Below are 23,211 nucleotides of genomic sequence, written 5' to 3'. Positions count from 1 at the left end.
AGAAGAGGAGGTGCAGCAGGTCACCAGATAAACAATTACAGCATTATGATATCCTCAACTCTCGTGATGTTTTTACTGCCACAGTTAGACGGGAGTCTTTATATTCAACAACACGAAACACAAAAAGAAGATTTTTAAAGTGTGACTTAAAAATAATTACTAAATAGTTGTGTCTTGTGATATTTCCAGGCCTGGAGTACTGGGTAGGTCACAAGGGTAAGGCCAAGGCTGGCCGCCGACTCCAGGCAACCTCACCAGGCTCAGGTACCACATTCTCGTGCTCACTCCTGCTGGGGTAACTTGTCTCCCGGTGGTGCCACGGACTCAGCTGAGGAGGAACGGTGCAGAGGCCTTAATTACAGGTGAGGATATTTGTGTTGGTTGTGAATGTGAGGTTGACTCAAACTGGATCTATCTATATACTTCTTTAATCAAGACATTTAGCGTCTATTACAAAGACACCCCCTCCCCTTCCATAGAGCACCACCACCTCAGAAGAAATTTTGATGTCCGGCCAACATTTTGAAAAAGTCACAAAATTGGGATAATCTAAGATTTGTATTCAGTATTTATATGGAATTAATTTGTTCGCCTACTAAAACTACCAAACCATAATTCCGGATATATGGACGGCAACTACGAGTGCGTCTGTGTTTTGTTTTTATACGGAGCCATCTGTAATCCTTGATCCATTTTCCTTAATTCTGGTTCACTTATATTTTAGTTTATTTTTAATTATTACCATCCCATACAAAATCACAGCTGTTCACTCATGTAGTTGAAATATTTGAAGTGTTACGAAAAGTAGAACCTACGTAATTCCGGTATAACTTTAACTCATTGACAGTGCCATCAATTAGGTCACATGCAATATTCATGTGTAGCTGCAACAGGTAGGTAGGCGGGTGTTGGCTGCCGCCCAGCTCTCCCTGGGTCACTGGGCCAACACATTGACCGAATCTGTAAGTGGCAGCTCCTTGGCATGGGATCAGTGAACTCTTAAACTCGGATGAAATACTAATCTATATTATCCGGATGTTTGGCCATCTACAACTGATGAATTGGTTATAGTAATGATAATAATGCAACACTGTTATCCTTAATGTTTGAGTGACGATAAAGTGCGTTACGTTTGGTTAAGTGACGGTGACAGTTGTTTTAAAAATCTACTTTAAAAGCCTAAAAAAAAAAAAAAAAAAAACTCGGGTGTCAGTCGTGAGATAGGTCTTCCAGGTACATGACTCGGCATTGAACACAACCTTTTACATAATAAACTTGAACTCACCTGATTCCATATATTTTCATGTGGTGGAGGAAGAAGAATGAACTCGTATACCGGACATATCTGACTTTTATAGGCTATAGAACGCTTAATAAAGTGAATCGTAGTGATATCAGAGGACAGGACAAAGAAAAAAGAACAATTAGACTATTAGACCAAAACATCACGAAATAATTGTAGATTTTAAGTTAGACAAATTCGCAATAAATTAAAAATAAATTGGTTGAGATGGGATTGGATTCCTTTAAGGACGACTGACATCTCTCTGTTGGAATTTGTCTCTTGTAATTAGATTTTCCATCGATGAATATAGACTGTATCGTTCATTTTTTCTGTCAGGTGTAGTTGATGTTTTTTCTCATTACCTGTGGAGTAGCGCTACTTTTTCGTCATCTTATTATGTGGATGTAAATACCGAAATCGAATATACGACGCAAATTGACAGAAACACCATGACAAAAGGAGTAAAAAGCATTGGGACAAAGTGTGTGTGTGTGTGTGCTGATAATAATCCCCCTCACCATACACTGCGGTGAGAAAGGCTGCTATCCAACACTAGGCACGGTCAGTGGGTAGGGAAAGCTCTTGTCCCGTTAAGTCTACCTACATAACTCTGGGATACAGGGACCAGCCCTACCTGTCCTCTCACACCCAGACGCCAAAAGTGTGTCATGGCGGCTATTATGGAGACTCCGTATATGGGGGATGGTTAGGCCATCTCATAGTGTACATACAAGTAGCAAGGATCAGATTTTGTAGCAAAAGATCTTGTTTATTTCTACGGCATCTGAGAGAACAACTTTGCCTGGGCACTTGGGGAGGGGAGGAGAGGGGAAACACTGTATAAGTTAATGACCAATTGTTATGTCTGTTATTATTGTTCCTTCACTCCCAGTTGTGTTAGCTTCTCTACACCCGAGACTCTGATTCCTGCTGGTGCAAGATGTCATGGACACTGAAGATCGTGTTGGTACTGGTGGCGTGCCTGGTGACTTGTGCCTCCGCCGGAGATGATGAAGAAGCCACTAATGGCCTCACCAGGACGGTAATCACAGTGCCGGTGGTGAACCAGACCTTGGGGACAGAAGAGAAGCTCGTCACTATCGGTCAGGCAGGTGAGAAAACCCCCAAACTGGCTTGGATTAGTGTTAGTTCAGGCGAGTCTTTATAAAAAATTACAAAAACATCTTGTGAACTTAAGATTATCTGGGTTTTAGACACCATTACTGGACATTCATTATCAGTGTAAGAATCCAACTGCTTAACTTCCTTACTTTTCTTAAAACAGAGATAAGTAAGATATCTATTTTTGCTTTGTTCCTTTATCTCCATGCTGCTATAGTTACACATTTAAATATTTAAGAATTTGAGATAATTTATAACAGGTATATAGTCTTTGGTGTTTTTCCTATATAGTTTTCCTTTTCTTCAATAAGTTCGCATTATGTAAAATTCTCAGGTGTTTTTATATATTAGTAAACTAATTAAAGTCTTAAGAGTTATTTCACCAAAATATATATTTTATTGAACTAAATTCCCGTAACAAATTAGAACTAAAGAATTATTGCATTAAGCTTTTGTGATGACTTGCATGATGTTGAATTTTAAAGATAACAAGTAGATGCCACCAAGGAATATGTAAAATAAAGGCTTAAAGTATATATTGTTGGTATATCATACTAAAAAAAATTACATCAACTTTAATATTTTAGTCTAGGTTGAACGGGAAAGAACCGGAAGTGTTATGCAAATTTAGATATTAAGGGTCTATGTTTCATAAGATTGAGAGCACAACAAATGAGAGTAGATGAAGATGATCTGCGTAAAAAGTAAGACAAATGAAACCAAATTATCTTATTATGACGTTTGATACACCTCATTTACCCCCAATAAATTAGATATTAAATGAAGTTGATAAATTATACTGCATTATACTGTCGCGATGATTAGTAGTTTCAGCAATTATGTCAAGATGATAACAAGGCTAGCAACAACTTCTAATGAGGTTATAGCTTTAATAGGCAATAACATTTAGCAGATAAGGAAATATAATAGGTGTTAAGGTTACATAATAAGAGTAAGGTAACGTAGGCAGTTTGTTGACACACGCTCCTGGTCAGACGGCCTGGGTGTGTTCTTCGTGCAGATGATCACCATGACGCTCATCAGCCTCTCCGCCATCTACATCATCCACGTGCTATTCCTGCCCAATGTTGAACACCGTAGCCTCTCCTGGGACTTGTGGGGGCTGCTGTCATCAGGCTGGTCTGGGGATGACTTGGGTGTCCTCGATCGCGTTATTAACAGGTGAGTACTGAGGAAACTGGCTGAGACTGATCCTCCCGTACAGATCTGACAGCCCTGGCAGTTGTTAAGGCGGTCATTTACACGGGACTGATCCTTGGAGTTCTTCTCCTGTTCTCTGTGCTCATCTTCGGTATCAGCACGAGACTGTATCCCGAGAAGGAACTGGAGCACCTGGAGTACTACGACGATCACAAATATTACGGCTCTCAACGCCATCCGCGGTCAGTAGTGGACGATGTGTCCTTCCTCACTCAGGTCTTCAAGAGGTGAGTGAGTCGACCCTAACCACGTCCTCAGCATGTGAATTCCCCCCTTCCTCCATTATCACGTGGGTCCTTACTAGCGACATTAATCTGATATTTATATAGAATTATCGCCTATCCATCAACAGTATTTATTTTAAGATTCCTTGATTCTCAGCAACGTTCGATTAATTGTTGTTTGAGAATGTGGGTTTAGTACATTGAGCACGATGGTTTAACACTTTGAGAACGACTTCCTTTAAGGACGATGGTTTAACACTCTGAGGAAGATAGCTTATTCCTTTGATGACGATGGGTTAACACAATGAAGACGATGGTTTAACTCTTGAGGACGATGGTTTAACTCTTTAAGGACGATGGTTTAACACATTGAGGGCGATGGTTTAACTCTTGAAGACGATGGTTTAATTCTTGAGGGTGATGGTTTAACCCTTGAGGACGATGGTTTAACTCTATAAGGACAATGGTTTAACACATTGAGGGCGATAGTTTAACTCTTTGAGGACGACGGTTTAATATTTGAAGGACGTTAGTTTAACACATTGAAGACGATGGATTAACACAGTGAAGACGATGGTTTAACTCTTGAGGACAATGGTTTAACACTTTAGGGTCGATACTCTAACACATTGAGGACGATGGTTTAAATCTTAAGGACAATGGTTTAACTCTTAGGGTCGACACTTAAACACATTGAGGAAGATGGTTTAACGCATTGAGGACAATGGTTTAACACATTGAGGACAATGGTTTAACACACTGAGGACGATGATTTAACACATTGAGGATAATGGTTTAACATATTGAGAACAACGGTTTAACGCATTGAGGACAATGGTTTAACGCATTGAGGACAATGGTTTAACGCATTGAGGACAATGGTTTAACAGTGAGGACAATGGTTTAACACATTGAGGACAATGGTTTAACACATTGAGGACGATGATTTAACGCATTGAAGACAATGGTTTAACAAAGTGAAAACAATGGTTTAACACATTGAGGACGATGATTTAACACATTGAGGACAATGGTTTAACCATTTGAGGAATATTGGTAAATTAGAAACACGGTGCACACACAGTTATACTTGTACAGGTACGATGATCTAAATTATATTCCGCAGGGAACTTTTCATCCGATTCAGATGTGATTGGAAGTTAATTAGTTTGTAGCTAGTTGTTACAATGTCGGTAAATAGCAAACACTGAATAGGCAAATGAATCGGTGTGTTTGTGCAAGAGGCAATCTTAATTATGCAAGCACACGCACACACGCACACACACACACACACACACACACACACACGTACGCACACACATAGTTTCGAATTCATGTCATATATTAGCAGTCTATTATTGTACTATAACTTAGCATACTTTGTGATCAAAGGAGTACTACCTGTCTCGGGCAGTTAAACATTCCCTTCCAGTTACTGATTTTAAAGAAGAAAAATAGGTTGAATTTCAATGTGTGGTATTACATATTTTAATGAAATATTTATTTTTTTAGGAACTGAATCTATAAGACTGCTCCAGATGATATAAGATGTAGTGGGTGGAATATTGAAACTGGCTGTGAAGAGACTCAAGAATAAGAGAGAATTATATAACTTAGTTTTTAACTGTTCATAACTAGTGCCTGTACTAATTTAAAGACGCTCCTAGAGACACTGATACATTGTAATATTCCTTCATTATCAAGTAGAATATAGTGAAGTGTATCGTTAATAACTTAGTTGATTTCTCTGTTATATCACTAAGTTGTACGTTTTGTTTACCTTGTAGTATCGACACCGTTGAGTCAGCCCTGGATACAATGAAGGTGGACCACCTGGCCTGCCGAGAGCTGGCTGTGTGTCACCTACAGCGTATCGCCTCTAAGTTACCTTCACTTGGTTTACTCCTGCAGGTTATCAGGTAAGTGTTTAGTTCAGTACAACAGGACTCTTATGCAGTACGTCAGGTGAGTGTCTTCTACTGAATCTAATGAGTGTCTTATAACGTGCGTCAGGTGAGAGCTGCAGTACATCGGGTAGGCATATTCTTCAAAATTTCTGAAAAGTCAAAATACCCCAATGAACCTAATACTAAGGCCATCATCTTCAGGAATGAAAAGTGAATGCGATTAAAAAAGAATTTCTACACCTTTGGATTAAAATGCAAAAACAATCTGCAATAGTGAATATTATATGATTTTTTGGTAAACAAGTCATATTTATTGAGTCATAATTCGATCTAAAGCTGTCACCCTACAGCAATAAACTCTACGTGATAACAAAACCATAATACTGTTTTTTATTTCAGTCCGTCCATCAGTGGTATGGAGAAGTACAGGGAGGCACAGGAGGCTGGTGCTGCCCTGGAGGACTGCACACTGCTCTACTCTGAGTGTCCCACCTCCCTGGCCCGCTTCTTGAAGGGAGACCACACAGGCTAAAGGCCTTCAGGGACGTCTGACCACAAGCCTGTCTCTAACATGATTTTAATGATAGTTATTCAAGTTGATTCTAATGAAGCATGAAACTGGAACCTATAATCTAAATCCATCAAAAGATTTACAAGTAATCTTATGCCACGATAAGAGTATCTAAAGACACACTGTAAAGGATTCGAATCTATTTACTAAAGAGATGTGTTATCCAGTTATATGGAATCTATAAGAAAGTTTCCCCTTGCATAGATAAGCAGGGTACGTGATGTGCTATAATTACTATTACATTTATCTCATTTATAAGCCTGCCAGTTAAGCTAAGTTTACTTATGGCCAGTAAAAACGTAGCAGCTCGCTGTACGTCTGTAACTAAACTAAGTCATCACCAAAAAAGTGACCGAGACACAAAATACTAGCTTGTTATTTCTGTTTAATTCTCTTAAGACCTTCTTGAGTAGTTACTTCACCATGACTCGTCTACGAGTGACCAATATCGTGATTTCACCAAGACGCTCACTTCCATACTGGACACCGAACTCCTGCTTGCTGTAAACACTGTTAAGTTCATTCACAGGTTCACATAAACCAAAAATAAACGTATGAAAATTTACTAAGAATTTCATGAATGGGGACTAACTTCAGGAGATGATAAGACTGCCACTTATTAAGATTGCTAAAAAAGCTTTTTCTAACATAGTATTTCAAAGACTGCGTACAATTTAACCTGAGAGTATAATAATACAGAATTTATAAAGCCTTTCTCCTGTGGCACATTATAACAGAGTTCATAATGTTTATTTGATAATGCACTAGTACCTTGTTACGTGCTTGGAGACCTTAGTCGTTGAAACGTAACAACGGATTATGAAGTCAACGAAACATTTTGAACGGCATGACTTCATCCTCAACGACTATACCTTATTTCCTATGTTTTTCTTTTAAGACTCACATCCTATACTGACTTGAATTACCAGATCTATATGAAGTTTCACATAGAAGAAAGACTTTAACTCAGCTTATTCCTGCCAGAGGAGACTTTATTATGAACTAACCAAAGGCTAAATCGACGTAATTCAAGCTAATTTGATCTGCTAAACGAAGGAGACGTAGACTTACTTTGAATAATTACATACAATTTTCACCATACATAACTGAATTATATGCAATAGTTAGCACTCACCTGACAAAAACACTGTAACCTGAATGAAGATAAACCATTATGACCGTCAGTATATTAAGATGAAAATTAATCTCGATTATGACGACAAATGATTTGATTCTATCTTCCACTCCACCCTGTCTTTAATACACTAACCTCACCAATTGAGTGTACAGATACTCGTAATCTTGACGAATATTATATCGCCTTAGCATGTTTGTAAATATATATACACAAACAGATATACTGACTTCTGGACTTGGTGAGACTTTACGTAATGACTGACCATAATTCCCTCTTAAACTTTTATATACCAGAGTGATCTATGAATTAACTAACTATATGAGAGATACGGTAGGCCTCTTTACGCTGTTTTCTGAAATATTGGAGAAATCTAAAAATTCTTCGTTACTCAGACATCAATCAGTGACATAGGTTCGATGTAACATTTGGAGTCGTTAGTGTTACATTTCATAGGATTTTTTTTTATTAAAACAATTTTAATAATAATCAAATGTTTGGTCTCTATATGGCATCTTGGTGAACTGTTTGTTTTCTTATTTTCAAATATTTTTCATAGGCTGAAGATTTTAAGGATTTGTTATAAAGACAAAAGGTGTGATGTACTGCTCAAGTTGCTGGAATTTCTTATGTGTGTGTGTGTGTGTGTGTGTGTGTGTGTGTGTGTGTCCTGCGCTGGCCGTAGATTTTCTCACACTGAACTTTAAACGAACGAGCGAATTAATGTATCATTATTTAATAAAAATATTTATCATATTGCTTCCTTCATTTTCCTTAGTCGTCGAAATTCTCATGGTAACATCAAGGTTTATTTTGTGGGGAGTAGGGGAACGAAGGGTAGTAGTACCTTGGCAAAGATAACGATACCAAACGACAAGTACCAACCTAACTTAACCTAACCCAAAAAAATAATGTAAGGTCGCTAATTTCCACAAAGTTTGGTTGGCTCGTGTCGTTTGCTATTGGAAATTATTTTATTCCTTTGCCTGCAACCCGATAGTAAACTTCACCAAGGCAGAATTTGATAGTAAATACAGGTAACAGGTTAGTTCTGGGTAGTAATTTAGGCTAATGTTTGCCAGATATTTAGTAGTATATGGCGGGTATAAGGTGTTTTGTAAGTAATCCTTTCAACAGCCGTTACAACAAAAAATAAATCAATTGACATCAAACATCAGTATGAATTAACCTGAAAAAGATGAATGACCCGCGTGACTTGTGGTAAGCTGACCCTATTTTAGTAATAAGAGACGCGACAAGTATGATGATGTACGGTAGAAAGCCCCTTCTCACTGACGAAGGTGAATACCAAACAGTGGGGAAATCCAGGTCGCCCCGTATCCTCAATGTGGGTCGACACCTGACTCTCCTAGTCCAGTAACATTGTTAATAAGGTTATACAATTATTGGGGAAGCTTAACTGTAGATTAAATACCACTGAGGGAGAGGCACCAATGTAGATGAGGTAGAGTTGTACCTGAAGTACCATTGTAAATGGGGCAAACCGTGTAAAACTATTGTAGAAAAGAATGCATTGTAGACATAAGCGCTATTGAAAATGTTACCCAAATGTAGGGCGGTGCACCCATGTGGACAAGCCATCTGTGTAAGGTAAGGTACCACAGAAAAAGGCACCACCAAAAGTCCACCACCACTAATTAAGGCACCACAATAAGGACCAATAAGTAAGGCACCATTACAAACTAGGTACCATTGTAGACAAAGAAGCCGAATTGTTCAAGTATAATTTTTGTATGTGGACGGTTAGGTTAGGTTAGGTTAGGTAAGTCAGGTTCATTTTATGAAACGTAAATTATAGAATGTAACAGTATCTGGTAGCTCCTAAATATTGACAGTTGCCCGGAGTTGCCGTGAAGGATCGTCGATAATTTATCGATAATAAAATGAACTAAAATAGGATACCTTATTAAACTTATCCCATAAAACCTATCCTAACCTAAAAAACTAGAGTTATATTGTATTTTAACCCTAAAAAGAATATGATAGAACCAATGATTGATATACTGTATAACGAACATGACGGACATGGTTGGCAGATATTGGAGGATTCTCCGCAGACAAAAAAGTAAAATAAAAAAGTAATACTGTATTGTACTTATTGTACGTGCACTTTTCGTCGATTCTATGATATAATCATATGGGGAATTAAGTGTGTTTATAGTGTAATGTTTTACAGTAGGGAACGAGGCGCACATCTCATCCTGACTGTTACCAATACAAAAACAAATCAGCATTATAGTGCGGTCCCCAGCCCTATAAACATTGTTCTTATTAGCTGTGGTATCAGTCGTAGTATAAACAGTGTTAGTTGTGTCTCCCTTGTTATACGTAGCAACTAGTGTTTTCTCTATATCAGGTCTTGATTATAGAAAACGAAATCCTTTTATTTCAGTGAAAGAGGAACATTCGTGAAAAATATATCAACCCATATCTAGAAAAATGTTTATTAATGTTGAAGGGCAGCGGTGATGTGTAGATCTCTCATTACTATGTCCTAGCTTCAATCTCCAGCCTTGGAAAAATGTGGAAGGGTGTTATCCAGTGTGACCCAACCTAACATTAAAGGTTTCTCCGGGTACTTCGATGTCCTCCTGTACTAACACAAGATAATAAAAGAAGCAGCGTAATAATAGAAGCAAAAGAACCTGCTATAAGCGACCATGTAGATAAACGTACATATAAATGGATAGTCATATAAAAGCTAACTTGACCTGAGCTACTTTAGGTATATTCGTAATTTGGCTATCTTAAGATGATAAACGACGTCTTAAATGAAATTGATGAAATTTTATCATATATGAAATCATTTCCATTAAGTTGTAGCAATAAAAAAAGTTATCCCTTTTAGGCAAATACGTTGGCTGCTTTTTAAAGATTAATCAGCGATTATTACTATTCAGCGAGACATACTGTTTATACAAAATGAATACGAAGTACTGTACGTATTTGTGTCAGGTACGAGTGGGTTTGTTCATCACAAGTAAGGGAGGTCATCCAAAATATACACGGGACAAGGTCAGTGGGACTTGCCGTGACCCTTGGGTCTATAATTACACCCCTGGGACACAATCCCCTTTGACCTGACCCTGAGAGATGACCCAGGCTACGCCCTTAACTCATGAGACATACAGACAAGCATGAACTTAGCATGCTTCCCTGTTGGGCACTGTAAACGCTTTTGCGCTTCACCATACACAAGGGTGTAGGGGAGTGCCCAATAAATAATAATAATAAAAAAAAGGCGGACAGCGAGAGGAGGTCCACTAAGGTACGGTACCTCAGTGAACATAACTTGAGGAATTAATTATATTTTTATGTAACTTTTAACATTTCTGTTTTGTATTTGTAATAAATGTTTGTATTTTTTTTATTTAGTCATTAGTGTTGATGCTGCAACGGATTTCAGTGGCTTCGGTCATATTCCCGAATTCCTTATAAGTGGTCATTAACAATAACTGTATACCGAATAATAACCAATAACGAAGAAAGAATTAACAATTCCAACTAAACTTTACAATGCTAAAAAGAAAAAAATCGCAATCCACGTCTAGTACTGATGTGATGTTTATAACTAAGGAACTTTTACAGTGAGGATAGTTTGCTAGGTACAAAAACAAAAAATAAGAAAAAAGTCGAATAAGAAAAACATATGACGATATACTCAGATAAAATAGTAATATCTTATTAGGGTTCATTAAGTGATTACTGCTCAGGGGTGAACCTCCACTTAGCCTCAAGAGATTATGAGATAAAACACAAGATATAAACAAGTTCTGCCCTCCCCGTACACAGCACCGCCTCACCACCCAAGGGGCCTTAGTCTGACTGGGGGACAGGGTTAATTAGAGGAGGAAGGAAGTAGAAAACAAGAGAGAGAGAGAGTCATAAAGCTGTTCCATGGAGAGTACATTAACTGAGAATAATACTAAGAAATTACAATACATAAATTTAATCTCGGTATTGTGTTAGATCCCCCCCCCCCTCCCCCAGACTCAATTGTCTTAAGATGTAATCATTTTACTTCACGACCTGATACCAGGATTAGTGAGGCTCTTCCCAGAACTCGGAAATAAACAAACATGTGAACATACCACAGTTCCTTGATGACTAACAAATACATGTACACAAAGGGACATGGAACAAAAACACAGTGAAAGAGTATTTGTCCTATTCAATTATGACAAGAGACGAGAAGTGTAAGTTCAAAACCATAAGCACATTAAAGCACTATTATATTTCACTAGCCCATGTGATGATTTGTGTGGTGATGAGTTGTGTGGTGTTGAGTTGTGTGGTGATGAGTTGTGTTGTGATGAGTTGTGTGGTGATGAGAGGTGTGGTGATGAGTTGTGTGGTGATGAGTTGTGTTGTGATGAGTTGTGTTGTGATGAGTTGTGTGGTGATGAGTTGTGTTGTGATGAGTTGTGTTGTGATGAGTTGTGTGGTGATGAGTTGTCTGGTGATGAGTTGTGTGGTGATGAGTGGTGTGGTGATGAGTTGTGTTGTGATGAGTTGTGTTGTGATGAGTTGTGTGGTGATGAGTTGCGTGGTGATGATAAGTTGTGTGGTGATGAGTTGTGTGGTGATGAGTGGTGTGGTGATGAGTTGTGTGGTGATGAGTTGTGTTGTGATGAGTTGTGTGGTGATGAGTGGTGTGGTGATGAGTTGTATAGCCATGCAGAGGAAAGACGACCAAGTGACCAGTGTAAGATCGTTCCATATTTCTTAATAGTCGTTTTAAGGAGAATTTTGAAACCCAATACTGGTCTAGATTCCATACACTAAGCTGGTAGACTGTTCCATAGGTCTACCACTAATTTTACTTAAATTCGTCCTGCACGACACTTTAGCGAGCTTGAGGTTGTGTCCTTTCGTGTTGAAGTGTTCCGTCGATTTGTATGTCTGATAGTGTGAGGCTATACACAGTTATCAAACTAAATAACTAAAAGGTATTATATAGCTGACATCATTGCTATAATTATTCAATATATATTTTCCTCCAGTATGAATGTTACTTTTTCTTCTACTTAAAAAAATATATTACTAAACAGTTATATCCACTAATATCAAGCCATTTATCCTCACAATCGCCGTTAGTAAAGACATTTTTTAATTGAAATACCTAAACAAGCAACTCCTATGGCCACTGGGACAGCCTGACAGTGAGTGGGTCATTGTCACACTGACCTGCCCATCCTGAGGTCACTTGGATATTAGACTTGGTGGAGACAACTAGCCACACACAGGTAAGGAAGTTTATAACTAAATATGCATACATAATAATAATAATAATAATAATAATAATAATAATAATAATAATAATAATAATAATAATAATAATAATAATAATAATAATATTAAACGGTTTATTGAAAAAGTTTGCAGCCCGAAGGCTGAAAATATACACTGGACATAAATGACTTATTACATACATTGGTGGTTTAACAAAAGCCTTCATTAGAGAAAGGTGAAGGAACATACAGTGAACATACAGATTAATGTTTACACACGTAGAGCATATGAGCTGAGGTGTTGATCAGCAGACACGTAGTGTAGTAACTCCCTCACAGATGGCGTTATGAAAGGCATCACGTGAAGTACTAGTTCCCTCACAGGTGGTGTTGTGAGGGGCTTGACGTGGTGTAGTAATTCCCTCACAGATGGTGTTATGAAGGGCCTGATGTGGTGTAGTAATTCCCTCACAGATGGTGTATGAGGGGCCTGATGTGGTGTAGTAATTCCCTCACAGATGGTGCTATGAGGAACTTCACATGATGCTGTAGCAACTCATTCACTACGTGGTGTCATAGCATCATGGGGACACCACGAGGTCTGTTGTCACAGGTCTTCACTCACTCAAGTGGGTGAGGTGTGGTCCCAGGCCTCTCTATCATGGAGTCTCAGGGGAATTATCACGGGGTACCTGGGACCTCACTGTGTGTGTGTTTGTTTGTGTGTGTGTGTATCCTCATCATCCGACCACTGCGACACTGATTATCGGCTTTCAGAGAGCAGCTAGAACATGAGCTAATAAACAACCCAACAACAAACAACCTAAATCCCAGTGCCGAATGGGATATTCTCGACAATGACCATGACAAAAACCTGCAGAGAGATCCTCAGCCAGGTCGAAAGAATACATAAGAACATAAGAACATAAGAATGGAGGAAACTGCAGCGGGCCTATTGGCCCATACTGGGCAGTCCCGTTTACACCCAACCCCTATTGCTCATATGAGCATCCAACCTATGTTTGAAGCAATTCAGCGTATTCGAGTTAAAGATGATATTTGGTAACTTGTTCCATTCATCCACTACTCTGTTTCCAAACCAGTGTTTACCTATTTCACGCCTAAATCTAAATTTGTCTAATTTAAAACCATTGTTACGAGTTCGCACCTGGTTGGATAATTTGAGTACCTTTGTAATGTCCCCTTTGTTTAGCCCTGTCTTCCACTTATACACCTCTATCAGGTCGCCCCTCGCTCTACGTCTCTCGAGGGAGTGCAAATTAAGATGCTTTAACCTGTCTCTATACTCAAGGTTCCTAATGCCCAGGATTAGTCTTGTCATTCTCCTCTGAATTCTTTCCAAGGATTCTATATCCATTCTGTAATACGGTGACCAGAACTGAACTGCGTAATCCAGGTGTGGTCTCACAAGAGCAAGATACAGTTTTAGGATGACCTCGCTAGTCTTGTAACTAACACTCCTTTGTATGAACCCAAGTACTTTATTAGCCTTGTTACGAGCAAAACACATTGTTTACTTGGCTTAAGGTTCCTACTTATCATTACTCCTAAATCTCTCTCGCAGTCGGATTTCTCTATGGCATCGTTGTTCATCTGGTATCTGGTTTCCCTGTTTACATCTCCTATACTGAGTACTTTACATTTGTCGACATTGAATTTCATCTGCCATTTTTCAGACCATTCGAAAAATTTGTTTAGATCTTCCTGTAGTTTTGCCGAGTCCTCGTCAGATTTGATAACACGTCCTATTTTAGTGTCATCAGCAAATTTGCTTATGTTGCTGTCTATGCCGATATCTATGTCATTTATGTATATAATAAACAATAATGGTCCAAGTACTGAGCCTTGGGGAACTCCACTTGTGACGTTGCTCCAATGGGACTTAGTGCCGTTAATGCTCACTCGCTGTTTCCTGTCCTGTAACCACGCCCTAATCCATTTAAGGATGTCACCTTTGATGCCATGAGCTTCTACCTTTCTAATTAGTCTTTCGTGGGGGACTCTGTCGAAGGCTTTGCTAAAGTCGAGATATACCACATCATAATTGTGCCCCTCGTCCACTGATTCGAAAACTGATGAAAAGAATGTTAATAGATTAGTTAGGCAAGAACGTCCGCTTGTGAAGCCATGCTGGGAATCATTGATCAATCGGTGCTTCTCCAGGTGATTTCGAATAGAGTTTGAAATGATTGCTTCCAGTAATTTGCCTACTATTGATGTTAGACTGATTGGGCGGTAGTTAGAGGATAGTGATCTATCCCCCTTCTTGAAAATCGGTATTACATTCGCTATCCTCCAGGATTCTGGTACTACACCTGTTTTTAAGGACATGTTAAACAACTTTGCTAAGGGCATACTAAGCTCTTCCTTGCATTCCTTTAATACTCTGGCAAATATCTCATCGGGACCAGGTGACTTATTAGGCTTTAGTTTGTCTATTTGCTTACTAACATCGTTACTAGTCACTACTATCTCACTTAATTTGTTTTCTTCACTATCTCTGAATAGAGTCGGTGCCTCGGGTATCATGTTTAGATTTTCGGTGGTGAAAACTGTTGAAAAATATTTATTCAAATTATTGCTCATTTCTCCGTCGTTATCAGTGAGCTCGCCGGAGTCTGACAGTATTGGTCCAATCTTTTCTCGTGTTTTAGTTTGATACATTTGGTAGAATCCTTTGGGGTTTGTCTTCGCCTCCCTTGCTATCCTTACCTCATTATTCCTCTTTGCTTTCCTTATCTCGGTTTTAACTCTACTCGCCAATACCCTATAATAGTCCCGGAGGTGAATTTCGCCACGATTTATCCTTCTACCTATAGCCTTCCTTTGGCCAATGATGTTCTTTAAATAATTATTTATCCATTTACGGTCATTGTTGTCTGATCTGAGTTTTTGTATGGTATGTTCTGCCTTTGTGCATTAAGTAACTCACTATTTAAATTATCGTGGAACTCGGCAATCTCAGATCCCGTTATCAGGTCGGTGTCATCTGTCAGGTTCACTGCCAAGCGCGACACCCCCTCTCTCAGCTGCCTCTTTAAACTGTCAAAGTTTGCCCTTCTGAAATCTGGTACTTTAGTGGAATTTTCCTTACGTCTGCCCTGAAAATCTAACTGGAATCGAATTTCTTTGTGATCGCTGTTTGCAAGTTCGTTCCCTACCTCGACATTGCTAATGAGGTTTTCTCTGTTCGTCAGAACTAAATCCAGTATATTATTACCCCGTGTGGGTTCGGTTATATGTTGACTTAGGAAACAGTCCTGGATCGTCTCGAGAAAATCCTCTGATTCTGAGTTACCCGTAAGGACAGTCCAATCTATTTGGCCAAGGTTAAAGTCGCCTACTATACAGACTTTGTTGTGTATGGAAGCCCTGCGCATTTCATCCCAGATAAGTCGCTCATTGACGCTATCAAGATTGGGGGTCTATATATTAACCCTGTGATTAATTTTTCCCGACCGTCGCTTAATTCTATCCAAATTGTTTCTGTATTCCTCTCAGTTTTTATTTCCTTATTTATTTCACACTTCAGATTATCCCTAACATAGATTGCTACTCCGCCTCCTTTCCTGGTCTGCCTATCGGTATGGAACAGTTTGTAACCCGCAATTTGGTATTCGACTGGTAATTCACGTGTGTCTAGGTTGATCCATGTTTCAGTGAATGCAATTATATCGATTTCTTCGGTACATACCAAGGCCTTAATATCATCCATTTTGTTTCTCATACTTCTACTGTTCGCGTAGTATACATTTAAGTTAGTCGTGTTCTGAGTCCTTCCCTTACCGCGTTTAGTTTTAAACTCCCTGTCTAATTTAGTTTTGTCATCATTCCTAACACTATTTCCCTGTAATCTTTCGCCTTGTTTACCCGCTCCCACTGCAGTCTCCTCCACCCCCGTGCTCCCATGTTCTCTTAGCAGTTTAAAGACTTCGATATCTTTTGAACTGCCCCCTCTAGAGCCCCAGCCAGGGTTGCTACTCCATCCCTAGACAGGTGCACCCCCATCCCTAGCATAAAGGTCCCTTCTGCCATAGAAGTTGTCCCAGTTGTCAATGAATGGGACTGATATTGACTTGCAATATCTGTCAAGACGGTCGTTAACACCAACTGCCCTTGACAACCATTCACTGCCAACTCTCCTTCTAGGCAGGACACCGCATATGATAGGGATCCCTCCCTTAGTCCTAATACGATCTATGGCTGCCTTGAACTTATCAAGAAGTTCCTCGCTCCTACACCGGCCAATATCATTGCCTCCTGCACTGAGGCAGATAATGGGTTTGTTCCCATTACCAGACAAGATATTGTCCATCCTGTCAACTATATCCCCACCCCAGCTCCTGGCAAACACACCCTCATCCTATTTTTGTTTTTACCACAAAAGGCCCTGTCCATGTACCTTACCTGTGAGTCACCAACAATTAAAGTTTTTATACCTTCCTTGTCATCCCTGCCCCTGACTGTACTAACGTCCAATTCGTCTATCAAGGGACTGAACGGGTTGGTACACTTAGCTGCTGTTGTCGTTGTTGTCGTATCCTTTGAGTGCTTCTTGACCACCAGCTTGGTCCTGCCACTACTCACGACTTTCCACTCGTTTGATTTTTCGTCAGACACTGGCTTAACTCGTCCAGCCTCTCCTTTTAACTTCGCCAGCTCTTTCCTTAATTTCAGGTTCTCCAACGTGGCCCTCTCAATTTCTAACTTGGCCCTCGCCAATTCTTCAGTGGACCACTCCAGTTTGGTCAACAAACTCTCATACCCAAGACCGCACATATCACTGGCCATATCTGATAATTATCGATAATAAGCGTGCTGCTCTAACTGACTGGTAGAACAACCCTCAGTCTCGGACCAAAGCTGAGACCTTTCACAAGAAGAAAATGGCCACCCAGCAGGAACTTCGCAATCTAAAGAATCACTGGTTTAAACATAAAGCTTGTGAAACGCAAAAATTTGCAGATCAGCACAAGATGCAAAATTTTTTCAATTCCTCTAAAACATTTTATGGGCCAATCACTCGTGGCGCAGATCCCCTACGCTCGTCCAACGGTAACTCTCTAATTAAAAACGAAGAAGGCATCCTTCAGCACGAGAAAGAGCACTACCATTCACAGTTCAACTGAAACACCGATGTGGATATCCTTACTACCCAGCCGGCCCCTCAGCATCCAGAGATGACCCACCTCAGCTATCCTCCATCCCTGGATGAGGTAGCTACTGCCATCAAACAGATGAAAAATAACAAAGCCTCAGGACCTCAAGGAATCCCAGGCGAGGTGTATAAAGCAGGAGGACCTCTGCTTGGCAGCTGTCTCCACTCTCTCCTAGAGAATATATGGGAACAGAAAAAAATCCCCCAAGCTCTTTAAAGATGCCTTCATCGTCAATATTTATAAGAACAAGGGAGACCAGTCAGACTGTGGCAACTATGACGGGTTCCTCCTGCTGTCCATAGCTGGCAAGATTATCGCTCAAGTCCTCTTAAACAGACTTCTTCCTGAGGCTGAAAACTTCCTAAAAGAATATCAGTGTGGCTTTATACCATCACGTGGCACCACTGACATGATCTTTGCTGCCTGACAGATACAGGAAAAGTGCAGAGAACAGCATCGTGACCGGCACATAGTCTTCATCGACCTAACCAAGGCCTTCGACTCGGTAAACAAAGAAGCCCTCTTGTGCACCCTTAGCCGTTTCGGCTGCCCACCAAAATTCATGGCCATTGTGAGGCAACTCCACGATGGCATGAACGGCAGTGTCCTTCACAATGGCACCAAGTCTGAGTTCTTCCCCCATCCAAACGGGGGTAAAACAAAGATGTGTACTGGCACCAACTCTCTGTTTTCCATTTTCTTGGTTGCCTTCCCTACTCGTGCCAGTGCCAATTTAACGGCGAGGTGAACATCGAGTACTGGATGTAGGGTCTTTTCAACATAAGACGACTCCAGGCAGGAACAAAGGTGTCGGCAGCTTCCATTACTGAACTTCAATAAGCAGACGACCTCACCCTTGCCGCTCACACTGAACACGACCTGAAGGAGATCCTGAACACCTAAGCAGATGCATATGCAAGCTTCGGCCTTGAGGTGAATGTAAGACTGAGATTCTCTTTCAGCCTGGCCTTGGCTTATCCACACCTCCCCCATCCATCCAGCTTAACGGTACTACCCTCTCTAATGTTACCCCTTTCGATACCTCGGCTCCCACCTGTCCACTACTGCAGACATCGTTGAAGAGATTCAACATCAGATCAGATGTGCTTTTCAAGCCTTTGGCAGTTGTCGTCCCCACCCTGCTATATGGCAGCGAGACATGGGTCACATACAGGAGGCACCTTAAGGCACTTGAAAACTTTCACCATCGTAGTTTATGTTCCATTCTCCGAGTTCGCTGGGAAGACAAGAAAACAAATGCCATGAACAATTACGCTGGACTGGCCATGTTACCCGCATGGACGACAGTAGATTGCCAAAGCAGCTAATTTGCAGTCACCTAACAAATAATAAATGTAACGCTGGCGGGCAACTTTAAAGATATAAGGATAGTCTTAAGACAAACCTGAAAAGTGCCAAATCGGCTCCCTCGCGTTACTCCACACCATAACGCTTGGAGGAGCACCACACAAGGTGTCAATACTTTCGAGTTATCCCAACTGCATACCGAGGCAGACAAGCGCTAACGCCAGAAAGATGCTGCCGCCGCCCCTCCCGCACTGGATGTAGCCCTCCACACGTGCAACATCTGTGGACGGCACTGCCGGTCCTATATCGGCCTCTTTAGTCACTTCAGAACTCATCAACGAAGGTGACATTCTTAATAACTCATATCATTGTATCAAAGCTGGATGATCGTCATACTCCATTCCGAGTGACAGCAAAGTAGTAGTAGTAGTGGTAGTGTGTGTGTGTGTGTGTGTGTGTTGATAGGGATTATACAGTTTTGCGAGTGTTATTAATTGCCGTGGAGATTTTCTTAACAGATGAATATTTTGAAAATAATATTTTTTTCAAGCGTATTTCGACTACAAATATCTACCTGACCAAAGTAATAAATATTACTTCTGAAGCATATTTATGAGGTAGAATTCTGGGGTTTTTTTAACGAATATTAAATATTGAGTAAGTTGTAATGGTCTACCTCTAGAATCTTGAATACTCCTTTTCATTGTTTAGATAAATTAATCTAATCGTGAAAAATAAAACTACTTAATTAGCACAAGCCGTCTATCTTTTTTTAAGAGTCCTCAAGTGGTTTATGCCACAAGGAACCAATAGACATGTCTGAAATAATAATCATATCACAGAATTCTTATAATAATCAGTGCACGGTGGTTAAAAGGTTTTCACAGTGAGTCAGGACTGGTATTCAAAGAGCTAACTGAAGCAGCTGGAGACGTTTGAAAAATTGCTGGTCTCATGTCGTTCGATTTTTTTTTACTTCCTCTTTATTCAAGATTCCTTCCTTAACGTTAAATTCCTCAGCTTCTGAGAAAATCGATAGTTTGTTTTGCTTTCCTATGAGATAATATCCGCTAATGAAGGCCAGGTAGGAGGTGAGACAAGGGAAGTGTAAATCTTTTATCTGCCATTTCGTTATTGATAATTTGGGCTTGACGTCACTGTTTGAATCTGACGTCAAAACCTGGGGTCTAACATCACTGCTTGGGGCTACATCACTAGTTGCGTCAAATGTCACCTCTACACATTTAGTAACTTTCTCACTCACTCCTCCTTCCCCTTGGCCACACACCCTAACTTTAGTGAGACCTTGACAGTGGTTGAAGAAACCTGTTCACCTTGGCCCTGACCATGTATGTGTGGTGGTTGCTGTTGCTAAGTTTACAGTGAAGGAGGAAGTGAGAGGCGGAAGAAGGGTAACAAAGTGAAAGTGGCGGATAATGTGCTTGACTTTCATGGCAGAAGGGAGATATAGAGGTATAGGTATAATGATGGTGATAATGACGGTGCGTTGAAAGCAAGCTTATGAGTGATAGTTTGTGCGTTGAGGCACACACCACCACGCATAAGCCTGCTGCTCCCCTCCGATCCCACATCCTCCTTACATCACTTCACCTCGCCATACCACCGTCCACTTGGCAAAATATACGAGCTAATAACAGTCTAATCAGCGAAATTCTTATTAAATATATAAACATTCCACAAATCATTTGAATATTTTTTTACGTTGTTTCCATAGTATGTTTACTATTGCCACTCTGAGCAAAACTTGACGAGCCCCTGTAAACGCACAAGTGAAGGGGACTGTACGCTGGTGCGGTGTACCTGTCGGGAAACATGTCGTGACATTGTGGGATCTACACCAATCAACAGCTTCACCATACAGGGCATCCCAGACATTATCATCACTCCTCTCATTCCTTAGGTGCTAATTACTATAGCTGAATCAGCTGATGCTGCAACCAGATCACAACACTTCTTATGCAACATTTTTGATAACTGAGCAGTGCTTCGGGTTATATGCAAAGAAAAGCACGTGCCTTAGCCTCATTATTATCTTACAGACTGGAACGGACTAATGCCACAACGACGAATAATGACTTGAATGTGAAGAAGGCATCGGGCTTGCTGGACCACTGTGTAACACTTGTCATATGAGGTCACAACTCTTGTTATCTCATGCTTACAGCCTCTGGCTTAGTGGTCCCTTTGAAATGTTGACAATTTGACACCGACTGACTAATTCGCTGTTTAATGTTAAGATAAATTAATTGCACCTGACATATGTCACTAGTCTTGGTACACTGATGACAAGCGACTCATTGACGGACCTCCTTGGTTAAGCATGTGTGATGAGGTGAGGTCACGCAACACCTGACAAATTCCCATCTTGGTATTGTATTTTCCTCTGACGGGCAAGTGTTGGTCATATGGACATGAAAAATCACTATTTGGCCCCTGGTCCGGGTACGGACAAGCTGCCGGGCACTGCTAATCTGCTGAGCCTGGATTGTTGTCCTTCCAGCGAGACTAGGTTGTCAAAGGTAAACAGAGTTAACAGGTATATGTGCAGTCGGGGTCAAAAGTCTTGAACACTTAGCAATATCTGGTATCTACTTCTGAGTTATACATATATGATTGGGATATACTAATAACACTACTTGTCATCACATATTATGCCTGAACCACAAAATGCGACAAAACTCTCCTTAATACCTAAGATCTTCGGGTACTTACATGCCAAATACTGTCAAGTGCTCAAGACTTTTGATCCCGACTGTACAAAAAAGTATAGGCCTATTACAATTTGTAACACAGTGAACCCACACTCTGGTGTGACCATGGTACCATCTACTACACGTGGCATCACTTAAGTAAAATTAAATAAAATGCTCATTAAATGCCTTTCAGTCCACCATCTTTCAGAGGGAGCAAGATGTCATCGTCGCAGGACGTGGAGATGGCATTAGCCTTCAATTTGCCTGTTAACCTGGCAAGGCTCGGCACAGGCTACCTCTCCGAGAACCCCATCGCTGGCTTCCTCATATCCCTCCTCGCCTTCTTCGTCCTCATGGCAGTCCTCGCCGTCCCCGTCTCTGCTATTTTCGGCATCGAGATCTTCCCGGGTCTCCTTCCCCATGCCAGGTGCGCCTCTATTGTTTTCTTTTTCATTCTAGTTTCCTAAACTTTCGATCCAGGGATCTTATGACTTGGATAAGTGCTATTGTTTTTGTGGGGAGCTGGAGGTTCCCCCCCGTTATCATTCTTCACATTATTATTTTCCTTTTACTAATTGAAGAAAAACAAAGCTTTGGACAGTGAACAAATAACCAAAGAAGCTAAAAAATAAAGGGGCATACTGTATGTTAAAAACAAGGACCTGGAATGTAAGGTCGATTTGTAATTTTTTGCAGATAGACGATGAGGTTGCAGTAAAAAAATTTGGGGTAAAGTGAGGTATCATTAAAAGGTTCAAACACCATTATTGGAGATGATTATCAATTTATATGTTAAGATAGTGAAACATATGAAGGTAGCGTAGATATTCCCATGAAGCAGAAGTTGGGTATTTGTACACAGGGATATTGAGCAGTGTCAAACAGAGTTCTTTTTAGTCAAGGAAATTAATGAACTCAATGATAGTGAGATCCTATTTGAGGCAGAGGAAATAAAAGGAGATGGCCAGAGTATGTAGAGCAGTACAATGATAAACTGGAGGTATAGAGTGAAAAATAAATCAATTTCAATCAACAAATTTTAAAGACATAAGTTGATGCAGCTGTAAGAAGAAAAATGGTAAAACTTGTGATGATGATCAGCTCCCAAAATAATTTACAAAACAAATGGGCAAGAATGAGATTAAATGTTTTATCCATAGTTTCCTGTATCTTGAGTTTAACCTAAGGTGTGATGGTAGATTATGAAAGTTTATTAAAACGAAAAGTCAAACAAAAACGGCAATTAATAATATTAGAGATCTGTTAATAGGAATTTTTTTTTATAGAAAAAT

At 40.1% G+C, this 23,211-nt stretch overlaps 1 protein-coding gene across 3 annotated transcripts; it reads left to right on the top strand.

Annotated features, from left to right (window-relative positions):
- Positions 1–236: 236 nt before the first annotated feature.
- LOC121853889 lies at positions 237–19,664 on the top strand. Of its 3 annotated transcripts, XR_006086421.1 has the most exons (7): positions 237–362; positions 2,178–2,397; positions 3,633–3,855; positions 5,640–5,771; positions 6,159–8,132; positions 11,821–11,825; positions 19,642–19,664. XR_006086421.1 is itself a non-coding variant. In XM_042348269.1 (5 exons), exons 2-5 carry the CDS (start codon positions 2,226–2,228, stop codon positions 6,289–6,291), a joined length of 660 nt encoding a protein of 219 aa, XP_042204203.1. In that variant the 5' UTR covers positions 237–362; positions 2,178–2,225; the 3' UTR covers positions 6,292–8,221. The 3 variants fall into 3 exon arrangements, 2 of the variants coding, with proteins under 2 accessions (XP_042204203.1, XP_042204204.1); XM_042348269.1 differs by lacking the exons at positions 11,821–11,825; positions 19,642–19,664 and having other exon boundaries at positions 6,159–8,221; XM_042348270.1 differs by lacking the exons at positions 3,633–3,855; positions 11,821–11,825; positions 19,642–19,664 and adding an exon at positions 3,403–3,589 and having other exon boundaries at positions 249–362; positions 6,159–8,221.
- The last annotated feature ends 3,547 nt before the right edge of the window (positions 19,665–23,211 follow it).

Source organism: Homarus americanus, unplaced genomic scaffold (genome assembly GCF_018991925.1).
Source record: "Homarus americanus isolate GMGI-L3 unplaced genomic scaffold, GMGI_Hamer_2.0 scaffold18703, whole genome shotgun sequence".
NCBI lineage: Eukaryota > Metazoa > Arthropoda > Malacostraca > Decapoda > Nephropidae > Homarus > Homarus americanus.
This window is presented reverse-complemented; position numbering and strand designations above follow the sequence as displayed.

Bases quoted from the DNA above. Each gene is read 5' to 3' on its own strand.
- LOC121853889 (XM_042348269.1), top strand. From the start codon at position 2,226: ATGTCATGGACACTGAAGATCGTGTTGGTACTGGTGGCGTGCCTGGTG. The intron at 2,398-3,632 runs GTGAGAAAACCC...CCTCCCGTACAG, and splicing joins CGTCACTATCGGTCAGGCAG to ATCTGACAGCCCTGGCAGTT. The intron at 3,856-5,639 runs GTGAGTGAGTCG...TTTACCTTGTAG, and splicing joins CTCACTCAGGTCTTCAAGAG to TATCGACACCGTTGAGTCAG.